This window comes from Chiloscyllium plagiosum, unplaced genomic scaffold, assembly GCF_037043375.1.
Source record: "Chiloscyllium plagiosum isolate Xiang-an unplaced genomic scaffold, Cpla_swu_hap1 HiC_scaffold_26, whole genome shotgun sequence".
Taxonomy (NCBI): domain Eukaryota; kingdom Metazoa; phylum Chordata; class Chondrichthyes; order Orectolobiformes; family Hemiscylliidae; genus Chiloscyllium; species Chiloscyllium plagiosum.
Window position 1 is genome coordinate 2224661 of NW_028270164.1, and position 15403 is coordinate 2240063.

At 56.1% G+C, this 15403-nt stretch overlaps 1 protein-coding gene across 3 annotated transcripts in view; it reads left to right on the forward strand.

The window, feature by feature from the left end:
• mdfi (MyoD family inhibitor) overlaps positions 1–14272 on the forward strand; it is a 124871-nt gene extending 110599 nt beyond the window's left edge. For all 3 annotated transcript variants that reach the window (XM_087973419.1, XM_087973420.1, XM_043716263.2), the window contains 2 exons: positions 10819–11139; positions 13633–14272. In XM_087973419.1, coding sequence (XP_087829545.1) covers positions 10819–11139; positions 13633–13883 — 572 coding nt within the window. In that variant the 3' untranslated portion in view covers positions 13884–14272. The remainder of the gene's footprint in view (positions 1–10818; positions 11140–13632) is intronic.
• The last annotated feature ends 1131 nt before the right edge of the window (positions 14273–15403 follow it).

The following is a 15403-nucleotide window of genomic DNA, read 5'->3' on the forward strand; positions in this document are numbered from 1 at the left end:
ACACTGTCAGAGAGTCAGTGCTGAGGGAGTGCGGCACTGTCAGAGGATCAGTGCTGAGGGAGAGCTGCAATGTGCAAGGGTCAGTGCAGAGCGGGTGCCACACTGTCAGAGGGTCAGTGCTGAGGCAGTGCCACACTGACAAAGGGTCAAGTGCTGAGGGAGTGCGGCACTGTCAGAGGGTCAGTGCTGAGGGAGTGCCACACTGTCAGAGTGTCAGTGCTGTGGGAGTGCCGTACGGTCAGAGGGTCAGTGCTGAGGGAGTGTCACACTGTCAGAGAGCCAGTGCTGAGGGAGTGTCACACTGTCAGAGGGTCAGTGCTGAGGGAGTGCCGTACTGTCAGATGGTCAGTGCTGAGGGAGAGCCACACTGTCAGAGGGTCAGTGCTGAGGCAGTGCCACACTGACCAAGGCTCGGTGTTGAGGGTGTGCCACACTGTCAGAGAGTCAGTGCTGAGGGAGTGCGGCACTGTCAGAGGATCAGTGCTGAGGGAGAGCTGCAATGTGCAAGGGTCAGTGCAGAGCGGGTGCCACACTGTCAGAGGGTCAGTGCTGAGGCAGTGCCACACTGACAAAGGGTCAAGTGCTGAGGGAGTGACGCACCGTCAGAGGGTCAGTGCTGAGGGAGTGCCACACTGTCAGAGTGTCAGTGCTGAGGGAGTGCTGCACTGTCAGAGGGTCAGTGCTGAGGCAGTGCCACACTGACAAAGGGTCAAGTGCTGAGGGAGTGACGCACCGTCAGAGGGTCAGTGCTGAGGGAGTGCCACACTGTCAGAGGGTCAGTGCTGAGGGAGTGCCACACTGTCAGAGTGTCAGTGCTGAGGGAGTGCTGCACTGTCAGAGGGTCAGTGGTGAGGGAGTGTCACACTGTCAGAGGGTCAGTGCTGAGGGAGCGCCGGACTGTCAGAGGGTCAGTGCTGAGGGAGTGCTGCACTGTCAGAGGATCAGCGGTGTGGGAGTGTCATACCGTCAGAGGGTCAGAGCTGAGGGAGTGCCGTACTGTCGGAGGGTCAGTGCTGAAGGAGTGCTGCACTGTCAGAGGGTCAGTGCTGAGGGAGTGCCACACTGTCCAAGGGTCAGTGCTGAGGCAGTGCCGTACTGTCGGAGGGTCGGTGCTGAGGGAGCACCGCACTGTCAGAGAGTCTGTGCTGTGGGAGTGCCGTACGGTCAGAGGGTCAGTGCTGAGGGAGTGTCACACTGTCAGAGAGCCAGTGCTGAGGGAGTGTCACACTGTCAGAGGGTCAGTGCTGAGGGAGTGCCGTACTGTCAGATGGTCAGTGCTGAGGGAGAGCCACACTGTCAGAGGGTCAGTGCTGAGGCAGTGCCACACTGACCAAGGCTCGGTGTTGAGGGTGTGCCTCACTGTCAGAGAGTCAGTGCTGAGGGAGTGCGGCACTGTCAGAGGATCAGTGCTGAGGGAGAGCTGCAATGTGCAAGGGTCAGTGCAGAGCGGGTGCCACACTGTCAGAGGGTCAGTGCTGAGGCAGTGCCACACTGACAAAGGGTCGGTGCTGAGGGTGTGCCACACTGTCAGAGGGTCAGTGCTGAGGGAGTGCGGCACTGTCAGAGGGTCAGTGCTGAGGGAGAGCCGCAATGTGCAAGGGTCAGTGCAGAGCGGGTGCCACACAGTCCGAGGGTCAGTGCTGAGGGAATGCTGTACTGTCAGAAGGTCAGTGGTGAGGGAGTGCCGCACTGTCAGAGGGTCAGTGCTGAGGGAGTGCCGCACTATCAGAGGATCAGTGCTGAGGGGGTGCTGCACTGTCAGAGGGTCAGTACTAAGGGAGTGCCACACAGTCCGAGGATCAAGTGTTGAGGGAGTGATGCACCATCAGAGGGTCAGCGGTGTGGGAGTTCCGTACCGTCAGAGGGTCAGAGCTGAGGGAGTGCTGTACTGTCAGAGGGTCAGTGGTGAGGCAGTGCCACACTGTCAGAGGGTCAGTGCTGAGGGAGTGCCATACTGTCGGAGGATCGGTGCTGAGGGAGTGCCATACTGTCAGAAGGTCAGTGGTGAGAGAGTGCCGCACTGTCAGACGGTCAGTGCTGGGGGAGCACATCACTGTCAGAGGGTCAGTGCTGAGGGACTGCCGCACTGTCAGAGGGTCAGTGCTGAGGGAGCACCGCACTGTCAGAGGGTCAGTGCTGAGGGAGTGCCACACTGTCAGAGAGTCTGTGCTGAGGGAGTGCCATACGGTCAGAGGGTCAGTGCTGAGGGAGTGCCACACTGTCCAAGGGTCAGTGCTGAGGGACTGCCGCACTGTCAGAGGGTCAGTGCTGAGGGAGTGCCATACTGTCGGAGGATCGGTGCTGAGGGAGTGCCATACTGTCAGATGATCAGTGGTGTGAGAGTGCCGCACTGTCAGACGGTCAGTGCTGAAGGAGCACCGCACTGTCAGAGGGTCAGTGCTGAGGGAGTGCCGCACTGTCAGAGGGTCAGTGCTGAGGGAGCACCGCACTGTCAGAGGGTCAGTGCTGAGGGAGTGCCACACTGTCAGAGAGTCTGTGCTGAGGGAGTGCCATACGGTCAGAGGGTCAGTGCTGAGGGAGTGCCACACTGTCCAAGGGTCAGTGCTGAGGGACTGCCACACTGTCAGAGGGTCAGTGCTGAGGGAGTGCCACACTGACAGATGGTCTGTGGTGAGGGAGTACCGCACTGTCAGAGGGTCAGTGCTGAGGGAGTGCCACACTGTCAGAGTGTCAGTGCTGAGGGAGTGCTGCACTGTCAGAGGGTCAGTGCTGAGAGAGTGTCACACTGTCAGAGGGTCAGTGCTGAGGGAGCGCCGCACTGTCAGAGAGTCAGTGCTGTGGGAGTACCGTACTATCAGAGGGTCAGTGCTGAGGGAGTGCCACACTGTCAGAGGGTCTGTGCTGAGGGAGCACCGCACTGTCAGATGGTCAGTGCTGAGGGAGTGCCACACTGACCAAGGTTCAGTGCTGAGGGAGTGCCGCACTGTCACAGGGTCAGTGCTGAGGGAGTGCCGTACAGTCAGAGGGTCAGTGGTGAGGCAGTGCCGTACTGTCAGAGGATCAGTACTGAGGGAGTGCCACACTGTCAGAGGGTCAGTGCTGAGGGAGTGCTGCACTGTCAGCGGATCAGTGCTGAGGGAGTGCCACACTGTCAGAGTGTCTGTATTGAGGGAGTGCCACACTGTCAGAGGGTCAAGTGCTGAGGGAGTGCCACACTGTCAGAGGGTCAGTGCTGAGGGAGTGCCACACTGTCCAAAGGTCAGTGCTGAGGCAGTGCCGTCCTGTCAGAGGGTCAGTGCTGAGGGAGTGCCACACTGTCAGAGTGTCAGTGCTGAGGGAGTGCTGCACTGTCAGAGGGTCAGTGGTGAGGGAGTGCCACACTGTCAGAGGGTCAGTGCTGAGGGAGCGCCGCACTGTCAGAGGATCAGTGGTGTGGGAGTGCAATACCGTCAGAGGGTCAGAGCTGAGGGAGTGCCGTACTGTCGGAGGGTCAGTGCTGAAGGAGTGCTGCATTGTCAGAGGGTCAGTGGCGAGGCAGTGCTGTACTGTCAGAGGGTCAGTGCTGAGGGAGTGCCGTACTGTCGTAGGGTCAGTGCTGAAGGAGTGCTGCACTGTCAGAGGGTCAGTGCTGAGGGAGTGCCACACTGTCCAAGGGTCAGTGCTGAGGCAGTGCCGTACTGTCGGAGGGTCAGTGCTGAGGGAGCACCGCACTGTCAGAGGGTCAGTGCTGAGGGAGTGCCGTACTGTCGTAGGGTCAGTGCTGAAGGAGTGCTGCACTGTCAGAGGGTCAGTGCTGAGGGAGTGCCACACTGTGCAAGGGTCAGTGCTGAGGCAGTGCCGTACTGTCAGAGGGTCAGTGCTGAGGGAGTGCCACACTGTCAGAGGGTCAGTGCTGAGGGAGCACCGCACTGTCAGAGGGTCAGTGCTGAGGGAGTGCCACACTGACCAAGGGTCAGTGCTGAGGGAGTGCCGCACTGTCAGAGGGTCAGTGCTGAGGGAGTGCCGTACAGTCAGAGGGTCAGTGGTGAGGCAGTGCCGTACTGTCAGAGGGTCAGTACTGAGGGAGTGCCTCACTGTCAGAGGGTCAGTGCTGAGGGAGTGCCGCACTGTCAGAGGGTCAGTGCTGAGGGAGTGCCACACTGTCAGAGGGCCTGTATTGAGGGAGTGCCACACTGTCAGAGGGTCAAGTGCTGAGGGAGTGACGCACCGTCAGAGGGTCAGTGCTGAGGGAGTGCCACACTGTCAGAGAGCCAGTGCTGAGGGAGTGTCACACTGTCAGAGGGTCAGTGCTGAGGGAGTGCCGTACTGTCAGATGGTCAGTGGTGAGGCAGTGCCGTACTGTCAGAGGGTCAGTGCTGAGGGAGTGTCACACTGTCAGAGAGCCAGTGCTGAGGGAGTGTCACACTGTCAGAGGGTCAGTGCTGAGGGAGTGCCGTACTGTCAGATGGTCAGTGCTGAGGGAGAGCCACACTGTCAGAGGGTCAGTGCTGAGGCAGTGCCACACTGACCAAGGCTCGGTGTTGAGGGTGTGCCACACTGTCAGAGAGTCAGTGCTGAGGGAGTGCGGCACTGTCAGAGGATCAGTGCTGAGGGAGAGCTGCAATGTGCAAGGGTCAGTGCAGAGCGGGTGCCACACTGTCAGAGGGTCAGTGCTGAGGCAGTGCCACACTGACAAAGGGTCAAGTGCTGAGGGAGTGCGGCACTGTCAGAGGGTCAGTGCTGAGGGAGTGCCACACTGTCAGAGTGTCAGTGCTGTGGGAGTGCCGTACGGTCAGAGGGTCAGTGCTGAGGGAGTGTCACACTGTCAGAGAGCCAGTGCTGAGGGAGTGTCACACTGTCAGAGGGTCAGTGCTGAGGGAGTGCCGTACTGTCAGATGGTCAGTGCTGAGGGAGAGCCACACTGTCAGAGGGTCAGTGCTGAGGCAGTGCCACACTGACCAAGGCTCGGTGTTGAGGGTGTGCCACACTGTCAGAGAGTCAGTGCTGAGGGAGTGCGGCACTGTCAGAGGATCAGTGCTGAGGGAGAGCTGCAATGTGCAAGGGTCAGTGCAGAGCGGGTGCCACACTGTCAGAGGGTCAGTGCTGAGGCAGTGCCACACTGACAAAGGGTCAAGTGCTGAGGGAGTGACGCACCGTCAGAGGGTCAGTGCTGAGGGAGTGCCACACTGTCAGAGTGTCAGTGCTGAGGGAGTGCTGCACTGTCAGAGGGTCAGTGCTGAGGCAGTGCCACACTGACAAAGGGTCAAGTGCTGAGGGAGTGACGCACCGTCAGAGGGTCAGTGCTGAGGGAGTGCCACACTGTCAGAGGGTCAGTGCTGAGGGAGTGCCACACTGTCAGAGTGTCAGTGCTGAGGGAGTGCTGCACTGTCAGAGGGTCAGTGGTGAGGGAGTGTCACACTGTCAGAGGGTCAGTGCTGAGGGAGCGCCGGACTGTCAGAGGGTCAGTGCTGAGGGAGTGCTGCACTGTCAGAGGATCAGCGGTGTGGGAGTGTCATACCGTCAGAGGGTCAGAGCTGAGGGAGTGCCGTACTGTCGGAGGGTCAGTGCTGAAGGAGTGCTGCACTGTCAGAGGGTCAGTGCTGAGGGAGTGCCACACTGTCCAAGGGTCAGTGCTGAGGCAGTGCCGTACTGTCGGAGGGTCGGTGCTGAGGGAGCACCGCACTGTCAGAGAGTCTGTGCTGTGGGAGTGCCGTACGGTCAGAGGGTCAGTGCTGAGGGAGTGTCACACTGTCAGAGAGCCAGTGCTGAGGGAGTGTCACACTGTCAGAGGGTCAGTGCTGAGGGAGTGCCGTACTGTCAGATGGTCAGTGCTGAGGGAGAGCCACACTGTCAGAGGGTCAGTGCTGAGGCAGTGCCACACTGACCAAGGCTCGGTGTTGAGGGTGTGCCTCACTGTCAGAGAGTCAGTGCTGAGGGAGTGCGGCACTGTCAGAGGATCAGTGCTGAGGGAGAGCTGCAATGTGCAAGGGTCAGTGCAGAGCGGGTGCCACACTGTCAGAGGGTCAGTGCTGAGGCAGTGCCACACTGACAAAGGGTCGGTGCTGAGGGTGTGCCACACTGTCAGAGGGTCAGTGCTGAGGGAGTGCGGCACTGTCAGAGGGTCAGTGCTGAGGGAGAGCCGCAATGTGCAAGGGTCAGTGCAGAGCGGGTGCCACACAGTCCGAGGGTCAGTGCTGAGGGAATGCTGTACTGTCAGAAGGTCAGTGGTGAGGGAGTGCCGCACTGTCAGAGGGTCAGTGCTGAGGGAGTGCCGCACTATCAGAGGATCAGTGCTGAGGGGGTGCTGCACTGTCAGAGGGTCAGTACTAAGGGAGTGCCACACAGTCCGAGGATCAAGTGTTGAGGGAGTGATGCACCATCAGAGGGTCAGCGGTGTGGGAGTTCCGTACCGTCAGAGGGTCAGAGCTGAGGGAGTGCTGTACTGTCAGAGGGTCAGTGGTGAGGCAGTGCCACACTGTCAGAGGGTCAGTGCTGAGGGAGTGCCATACTGTCGGAGGATCGGTGCTGAGGGAGTGCCATACTGTCAGAAGGTCAGTGGTGAGAGAGTGCCGCACTGTCAGACGGTCAGTGCTGGGGGAGCACATCACTGTCAGAGGGTCAGTGCTGAGGGACTGCCGCACTGTCAGAGGGTCAGTGCTGAGGGAGCACCGCACTGTCAGAGGGTCAGTGCTGAGGGAGTGCCACACTGTCAGAGAGTCTGTGCTGAGGGAGTGCCATACGGTCAGAGGGTCAGTGCTGAGGGAGTGCCACACTGTCCAAGGGTCAGTGCTGAGGGACTGCCGCACTGTCAGAGGGTCAGTGCTGAGGGAGTGCCATACTGTCGGAGGATCGGTGCTGAGGGAGTGCCATACTGTCAGATGATCAGTGGTGTGAGAGTGCCGCACTGTCAGACGGTCAGTGCTGAAGGAGCACCGCACTGTCAGAGGGTCAGTGCTGAGGGAGTGCCGCACTGTCAGAGGGTCAGTGCTGAGGGAGCACCGCACTGTCAGAGGGTCAGTGCTGAGGGAGTGCCACACTGTCAGAGAGTCTGTGCTGAGGGAGTGCCATACGGTCAGAGGGTCAGTGCTGAGGGAGTGCCACACTGTCCAAGGGTCAGTGCTGAGGGACTGCCACACTGTCAGAGGGTCAGTGCTGAGGGAGTGCCACACTGACAGAGAGTCTGTCCTGAAGGAGTGCCGTACGGTCAGAGGGTCAGTGGTGAGGGAGTGCCGTACTGTCAGAGGGTCAGTGGTGAGGCAGTGCCGTACTGTCAGAGGGTCAGTGTTGAGGGAGTGTGTACTGTCGGAGGATCAGTGCTGAAGGAGTGCTGCACTGTCAGAGGGTCAGTGCTAAGGGAGTGCCACACTGTCAGAGAGTCTGTGCTGAGGGAGTGCCGTACGGTCAGAGGGTCAGTGCTGAGGTTGTGCCACACTGTCAGAGGGTCAGTGCTGAGGGAGTGCCGTACAGTCAGAGGGTCAGTGCCGAGCGAGTGCCGTACTGTCAGAGGGTCAGTGTGGAGGGAGTGCCACACTGTCAGAGGGTCAGTGGTGAGGGAGTGCCGCACTGTCAGAGGGTCAGTGCTGAGGGAGTGCCACACTGTCAGAGGGTCAGTGGTGAGGGAGTGCCGTACTGTTAGAGGGTCAGTGGTGAGGGAGTGCCGTACTGTCAGAGGGTCAGTGCTGAGAGAGTGCCGCGCTGTCAGAGGGTCAGTGCTGAGGGAGTGCCGCACTGTCGGAGGGTCAGTGCTGAGGGAGTGCCGCACTGTCAGAGGGTCAGTGCTGAGGGAGTGCCACACAGTCCGAGGGTCAGTGCTGAGGGAGTGCCGCACTGTCAGAGGGTCAGTGCTGAGGGTGTGCCGCACTGTCAGAGGGTCAGTGCTGAGGGAGTGCCGCTCTGTCCGAGGGTCAGTGCTGAGGGTGTGCCGTACTGTTAGAGGTTTAGTATTGTGGGAGTGCTCTACTGTCAGAGGGTCAGTGCTGAGAGAGTGCTGCACTGTCAGAGGGTCAGTGGTGAGGGAGTGCTGCACTGTCAGAGGGTCAGTGCTGAGGGAGCACAGCACGGTCAGAGGGTCAGTGGTGAGGGAGTGCTGAACTGTCAGATGGTCAGTGCTGAGGGAGTGCCGCATTGTCAGAGGCTTAGTATTGTGGGAGTGCTCTATTGTCAGAGGGCCAGTGCTGAGAGAGTGCTGCACTGTCAGAGGGTCAGTGGTGAGGGAGTGCCGCACTGTCAGAGGGTCAGTGCTGAGGGAGCGCCACACAGTCCGAGGGTCAGTGCTGAGGGAGTGCCGCACTGTCAGAGGGTCAGTGGTGAGGGAGTGCCGCACTGTCAGAGGGTCAGTGCTGAAGGAGTGCCACACAGTCTGAGGGTCAGTGCTGAGGGAGTGCCACATTGTCAGAGGGTCAGTGCTGAGGGAGTGCCGCACTGTCAGAGGGTCAGTGCTGAGGAATTGCCAAATTGTCAGATGGTCAGTGCTGAGGGAGTGCCGCACTGTCGGAGGGTCAGTGCTGAGGGAGTGCCACACAGTCCGATGGTCAGTGCTGAGGGAGTGCCGCACTGTAAGAGGGTCAGTGCTGAGGGTGTGCCAAACTGTCAGATGGTCAGTGCTGAGGCAGTGCTGCACTGTCAGAGGCTTAGTATTGTGGGAGTGCTCTACTGTCAGAGGGTCAGTGCTGAGGGAGTGCTGCACTGTCAGAGGGTCAGTGCTGAGGGAGTGCCGCACTGTCGGAGGGTCAGTGCTGAGGGAGTGCCACACAGTCCGAGGGTTAGTGCTGAGGGAGTGCCGCACTATCAGAGGGTCAGTGGTGAGGGAGTGCCGCACTGTCAGAGGGTCAGTGCTGAAGGAGTGCCACACAGTCTGAGGGTCAGTGCTGAGGGAGTGCCACATTGTCAGAGGGTCAGTGGTGAGGGAGTGCCACACTGTCAGAGGGTCAGTGCTGAGGGAGTGCCGCACTGTCAGAGGGTCAGTGCTGAGGGAGCGCCACACAGTCTGAGGGTCAGTGCTGAGGGAGTGCCGCACTGTCAGAGGGTCAGTGGTGAGGGAGTGCCGCACTGTCAGAGGGTTAGTGCTGAGGGAGCGCAGCACTGTCAGAGGATCAGTGGTGAGGGAGTGCCGCACTGTCAGAGGGTCAGTGCTGAAGGAGTGCCAAACTGTCAGATGGTCAGTGCTGAGGGAGTGCCGCACTGTCAGAGGCTCAGTATTGTGTCAGTGCTCTGCTGTCAGAGGGTCAGTGCTGAGGGAGTGCCGCACTGTCGGATGGTCAGTGCTGAGGGAGTGCCGCACTGTCGGAGGGTCAGTGCTGAGGGAGTGCCGCACTGTCAGATCGTCAGTGCTGAGGGAGTGCTGCACTGTCGGAGGGTCAGTGCTGAGGGAGTGCCACACTGTCAGATCGTCAGTGCTGAAGGAGTGCCGCACTGTCGGAGGGTCAGTGCTGAGGGAGTGCCACACAGTCCGAGGGTCAGTGCTGAGGGAGTGCCACACTGTCAGAGGGTCAGTGCTGAGGGAGTGCCGCACTGTCAGATCGTCAGTGCTGAAGGAGTGCCGCACTGTCGGAGGGTCAGTGCTGAGGGAGTGCCACACAGTCCGAGGGTCAGTGCTGAGGGAGTGCCACACTGTCAGAGGGTCAGTGCTGAGGGAGTGCCGCACTGTCAGGGGTCAGTCCTGTGATCGTGCCATTCTTTTAGAGGGTCTTCAGCCGGGTCCAATCTCTTTCCCATATTGTTGTCCTCACCCCTTCCCCTCCTGCCCAGAACAACAATGAGGTTTCTTTTGTCCTCACTTTCCACCCACTAGCCTCTGCTTTCAAACGATCATTCTCTGCCAGTTCCACCATTTCCTGCAGGATGCCCCCACCATACCCGCCTTCCCTTCCCTTCCACTGTCCGGATACTACAGAAACTGTTCTCTCCGTGATCCCCTGATCCACTCCTCCATCGTTCCTTACACTTCCTCACTCTCTCATGGTGCCTCCCCATGCAATCACGGAAGGTGTAACTCCTGGCCATTGCCTTCCTCCTTCCTCACTGCCCAAGGGCCTAAACACACCTTCCAGGTGAAGCAGTGATTCATTTGTACTCCTTTCAGTCTGGTCAACTGCTCACAATGTGGTCTCCTTTACGTTGGTGAGAGCTAACACAGACTGGGTGACCACTTTACGGAACACCATTGGTCTGTCCATAGGAATGATCCCAACCTTCCAGATGGTCACCATTTCAATAAACCACCTTGCGCCAATGTTAATCGTTCTCTCCAAGGCCCTGCTGCAATGTTCCAACCAAGTTCAGAATGAGCTGGAGGAATAACACCTCATTTTCCACTTTGGTACCTTACAACCTTTGGTCTCAGTATGGAGTTCTGCAAGTTTAGAACATAAACTCTGTCTTCTATTTTGTTTACAAGCTTTGCCCCTGCCCAACCCCAATATCTTGCTTATGTAGGTCTCTTGTTAGCAATGACACTCTACTTTAAACATTTCACACCTATCATTAACACCTATTTTGAATCTACATCACTCCTTAATCACCATTAGCATGACTTTTCTCTGGGCAACCTCACCATTTATTGCATCCACTTCTCCCCCAAAGCACACATACTCACACTGACACACACACAGACACACATACTCACACTGACACACACACAGACACACATACTCACACAGACACACACAGACACACACAGACACACACACACAGACACACACACACACATCAACAGTGTTAAAACCATTGTTTTCCAGCTCCCTTCAGTTCCAAAGAAATAGCAAAGGACTTGAAAGATTTTGTCTGTATCTTCCCACAGATGCTGCAAGATCTTCTGAGTCTCCAGCACTTTCTATTTTAGTTATTGACAAAGCTTTCCTTTATTGTTTCTGTTTTAAGATCAACCCAAGGCTCCCCCTACAGCACGAAGCTTAGTGCCAGAGGATGCTGGACAGAATCCTGTATTATCACAGAATGGGATCCAACAGGCAGTCCACTTACACAGCACAGATACTGAAGCTGCAAACACAGCAGAAAGCTCAGTCACCCACACTCTGACTGGGCACAGAGCACGTTCTATGGAGCACTCCAACCCACTGAGCGGACACAGCCAGCATGGCAAGCTGCAATCGTACCCCTCTATCAACAGCCACAGCAGTAAGAGGAGTAAATCCAGTTCCAGGTCAACAGCATCTCAGATTCCGTCTGATGCAGAGGAAGGTGAGTCAAGCCTCACGATGGTAATCCTAATCTAACAACCGGTGTCAGTGACATTCATTGTGCAGCTTTCCATAAGGTGAATAATAACACAGACCATTTGAACCACCCTGATCAGGTGAATGTTTAATTAATAGACAATGGGAAAAGGCCAATGTTATATCCCATATCAACAGGTGATGATAAAAGGAATGGTTGGTCAGAAATGTTGGTCCCTGGAAACCATTAGGTCCTGTCGGGATAGTGTATCTGTCTGAATTTAAAGGGATAAAGGGCATGTCACACTTGTTAACAAGACACCAAAAGCACGGAAAATGCTTGAACCTTTTATACAGGATGCAACTACTGATTAGGCAAACTAAACATGGATTCATGAAGGGAATTTAAATTTGATAAACTTGATAGTGCTTTTCAAGGATATAACTTGCAGAGTCAATAAGGGGGAGTCAGTGGATGTGGTATATTTGGATTTTCAGAAGACTTTTCATAAATTTCCACAAAACGTCAGTAAACAAAAAGGGAGTAAGCCAGCACAGGTTTGAGAATTAGTTTCCAGGCAGAAAGCCGAGCTAGGCCGAGATTGTCAGGCTGTGACCAGCAGGGAGCAGTACTGGGACATTATATCAGTGATATGGATGTGGGGATTTGGGTTTTTGTGGTTCAGTTCTTGTGGTAATCTACCTACGTCATGGTCAGAAGCCCCATGTTCAAGTCCCAGCTGCTCTAGAGGTAGCTCATAACACACTTGAACAGACTAATTCCAAACACTAGAATGTGGGGGGAAAGGATTTGAATGAGTATTTCTAAATTTGCAGATGATACAAAGCTGCTGGGAATGTGAGTTATAAGGAGGATGCAAAGAGGCTTCAAGGGGATTCAGACAGGCTGGGTGAGCAGGCAGGAGCACAGCAAATGGAATATAATGGTGACAAATGTGAGCTTCTCCAGTTTGGTCGGAGGACAAAATGGCCAAGTATTTCTTAAATGGCGAGAGATTGGAAAATGTGATATCCAAAGGGACTTTGGTATTCTTGTTCATTAGTGACTGAAAGCTACGTACAGGTGCAGCAAACAGTTCGAAAGACAAACAATGTGTTAGTTTTTATCACAAGAGAATCAGAGTAGAGGGGCAGGGAAGTCTTGCTTCAGTTCTGTGGAACACTGGTGAGAGTACACCAGGAGTATCGTGTGCAGTTCTGGTCATACATGCTCCAGACGGACAGAAGTTCACCAGATTGATTCCTGGGATGGTGGGACTGTCCCATTGGGAGAGATTGAGGACACTGGGTCTCTGATGTTCAGAAGAATGAGAGACAATCTCACAAAATTTGAAAAATATTACACAAAATGTTAAGAGTTTACCAGGGTGTACACAGAAAACCTGTTTCCCCTGGCTGTAGGGTCTAGAACCGAGGGACAGAATCTCAGAATAAAAGGCCAGCCATTTCAGACTGAGATGAGGAAGAATCTCTTCACTCAAAGTGGGGGGGGGGGCATTTTTGGAAATCTCTACCCTAGAGGATGGTGGATGCTCAGTCACTGAGTAAGTTCAAGACAGAAATAATTAGACTTTTAGATATAAATGAGACCCAGAAACATGATGATAGCAGAGGAATATGACCTTGAGGTAGATAATCAACCATGATCTAGAAATGTATGGCAGGTACAGGGACTGAATGGCATAGTCTTGCTCTTTTTGCAATTACCATGGTGGATTATGGACAACATTTAGTTGTCAAGCTATTCAAGTCAAGCAAGGAACTGAAGCTGAAAATATTAAAACTAAATTGTTTTAGAGATCAATAGCTTCAAACTGCAATCACCTAAAAATCCCTTCTTCAAGTTGTTTATCAGAGAGTTCCTGGTGTCCCAGTAAAGATCAGTGCCACTCCGTGTGATCTGGGCTTGAGGCAGCTGAGAACAAACTGCTCCTGGGTGGATAATATTGGACAGGTCCTGCTGGCCCTAGCACCACCCCCCCCCCCCATCCAGGTTCACAAAACAAGATGGCTATGGTTATACGATCGGCTGTGAATTTAAACTGGCCAATTTTAGGAAACGTTTACCTCCCTAAACAGCGAGGATCATTGGAAAATGAAGCTTTGGAGCTCATCACAGTCTGAGTTGGATATGGAGCAGGCTGCTAGGGAGGGAGCAGACTCCATCCCAGATTTCTGCCCAGTTTACTGATGTCATTAAGAGCTCACAGCCTGCTGCAAGCTTCTGTGTGAACTCAAAGGTAATGAATTAGCCAATGGTCCTGCTGATGATCACTGTTTATACTCCCTGGGTCAGAGAGAGTAACAGAGGACAACTGAGTCAGGATTCCTGTTTCCTGAACTCACCAGTCTGTGCTGTTTAATGTTAGTTTAGGGTAGGATTGGGTTTAGCTCTGATTGTTTTTTGCAGTTAGTTGTATATTTGTTTGAAGTGTACTGGTCTGAATCTAATTGAAAAGCTGTAACATTCTTCCCCTCTGTTTCTGTCTGTGTGCAGATTGCTGTGTACACTGCATCCTGGCCTGCCTATTCTGTCAGTTCCTCACACTGTGCAATCTTGTGTTAGACTGTGCGACTTGTGGAACATGTGCCTCGGATAGTTCCTGCTGTTTCTGCTGCGGTTCCGAGGAATGTGCCCCGTGTGACTTGCCATGTGACCTGGATTGTGGAATTGTTGATGCTTGCTGTGAATCAGCAGACTGCCTGGAGATCTGCATGGAATGTTGTGGCCTCTGCTTCTCCTCATAACTGTGAATCCTGGCAATCCCGGCTGGCTTCGATGGGAATATTGCTGGATTGTTGGTTCTGGTCAGTCTCGGAGACTCTCCAGATATTGGAGTGAATGTCCTCAAGACGAGCACCAGTGTGTGAGGATCCCAACTCTGGAAGGTGGTGTTGTCAAGACTGGAAGACAAGACAGAGTCACTAACACATAATTGACATCACCATCTGTTTGTTTGTTCAGCTTCCATGTTGAAAACCATGATCTTCAGACACTTCAAACTCCAAAGATTCTTGTGGGTCCGTTTATTTTGTTCCCCCATCACCAGCTTAAAGCATCCTCTCATGGTGTCCCATGTTGAAACTCCACTTCAGTCCTTGATCCCACTCCTCTATCCAACAGGAAATGGAGCATAGCGGGAAGGTAGGGACTGGGTCAGGGGGGAGGCTCTGGGGAAGGTGGGGACTGGGTCAGAGGGGAGGCTCTGGGGAAGGTGGAGAGTGGGTCAGGGGGGAGGCTCTGGGGAAGGTGGGGAGTGGGTCAGGGGGGAGGCTCTGGGGAAGGTGGGGACTGGGTCAGAGGGGAGGCTCTGGGGAAGGTGGGGAGTGGGTCAGGGGGGAGGCTCTGGGGAAGGTGGGGACTGGGTCAGGGGGGAGGCTCTGGGGAAGGTGGGGACTGGGTCAGAGGGGAGGCTCTGGGGAAGGTGGGGAGTGGGTCAGGGGGGAAGCTCTGGGGAAGGTGGGGACTGGGTCAGGGGGGAGGCTCTGGGGAAGGTGGGGAGTGGGTCAGGGGGGAGGCTCTGGGGAAGGTGGGGACTGGGTCAGAGGGGAGGCTCTGGGGAAGGTGGGGAGTGGGTCAGGGGGGAGACTCTGGGGAAGGTGGGGACTGGGTCAGGGGGGAGGCTCTGGGGAAGGTGGGGAGTGGGTCAGAGGGGAGGCTCTGGGGAAGGTGGAGAGTGGGTCAGGGGGGAGGCTCTGGGGAAGGTGGGGAGTGGGTCAGAGGGGAGGCTCTGGGGAAGGTGGAGAGTGGGTCAGGGGGGAGGCTCTGGGGAAGGTGGGGAGTGGGTCAGAGGGGAGGCTCTGGGGAAGGTGGGGAGTGGGTCGGGGGGAAGACTCTGGGGAAGGTAGGGAGTGGGTCAGAGGGGAGACTCTGGGGAAGGTGGGGAGTGGGTCGGGGGGGAGGCTCTGGGGAAGGTGGGGAGTGGGTCAGGGGGGAGGCTCTGGGGAAGGTGGGGAGTGGGTCGGGGGGAAGACTCTGGGGAAGGTAGGGAGTGGGTCAGAGGGGAGACTCTGGGGAAGGTGGGGAGTGGGTCGGGGGGGAGGCTCTGGGGAAGGTGGGGAGTGGGTCGGGGGGAAGACTCTGGGGAAGGTGGGAGTGGGTCAGGGGGAAGACTCTGGGGAAGGTAGGGAGTGGGTCAGGGGGAGGCTCTGGGGAAGCTGGGAGTGTATCAGGGGAGAGGCTCTGGGGAAGACGGGGAGTGGGTCAGGGGCCATGCTGAGGAAGGTGGGGGTGAGGATGGAGGTGGAGACTCTGGGGAAGGTAGTGA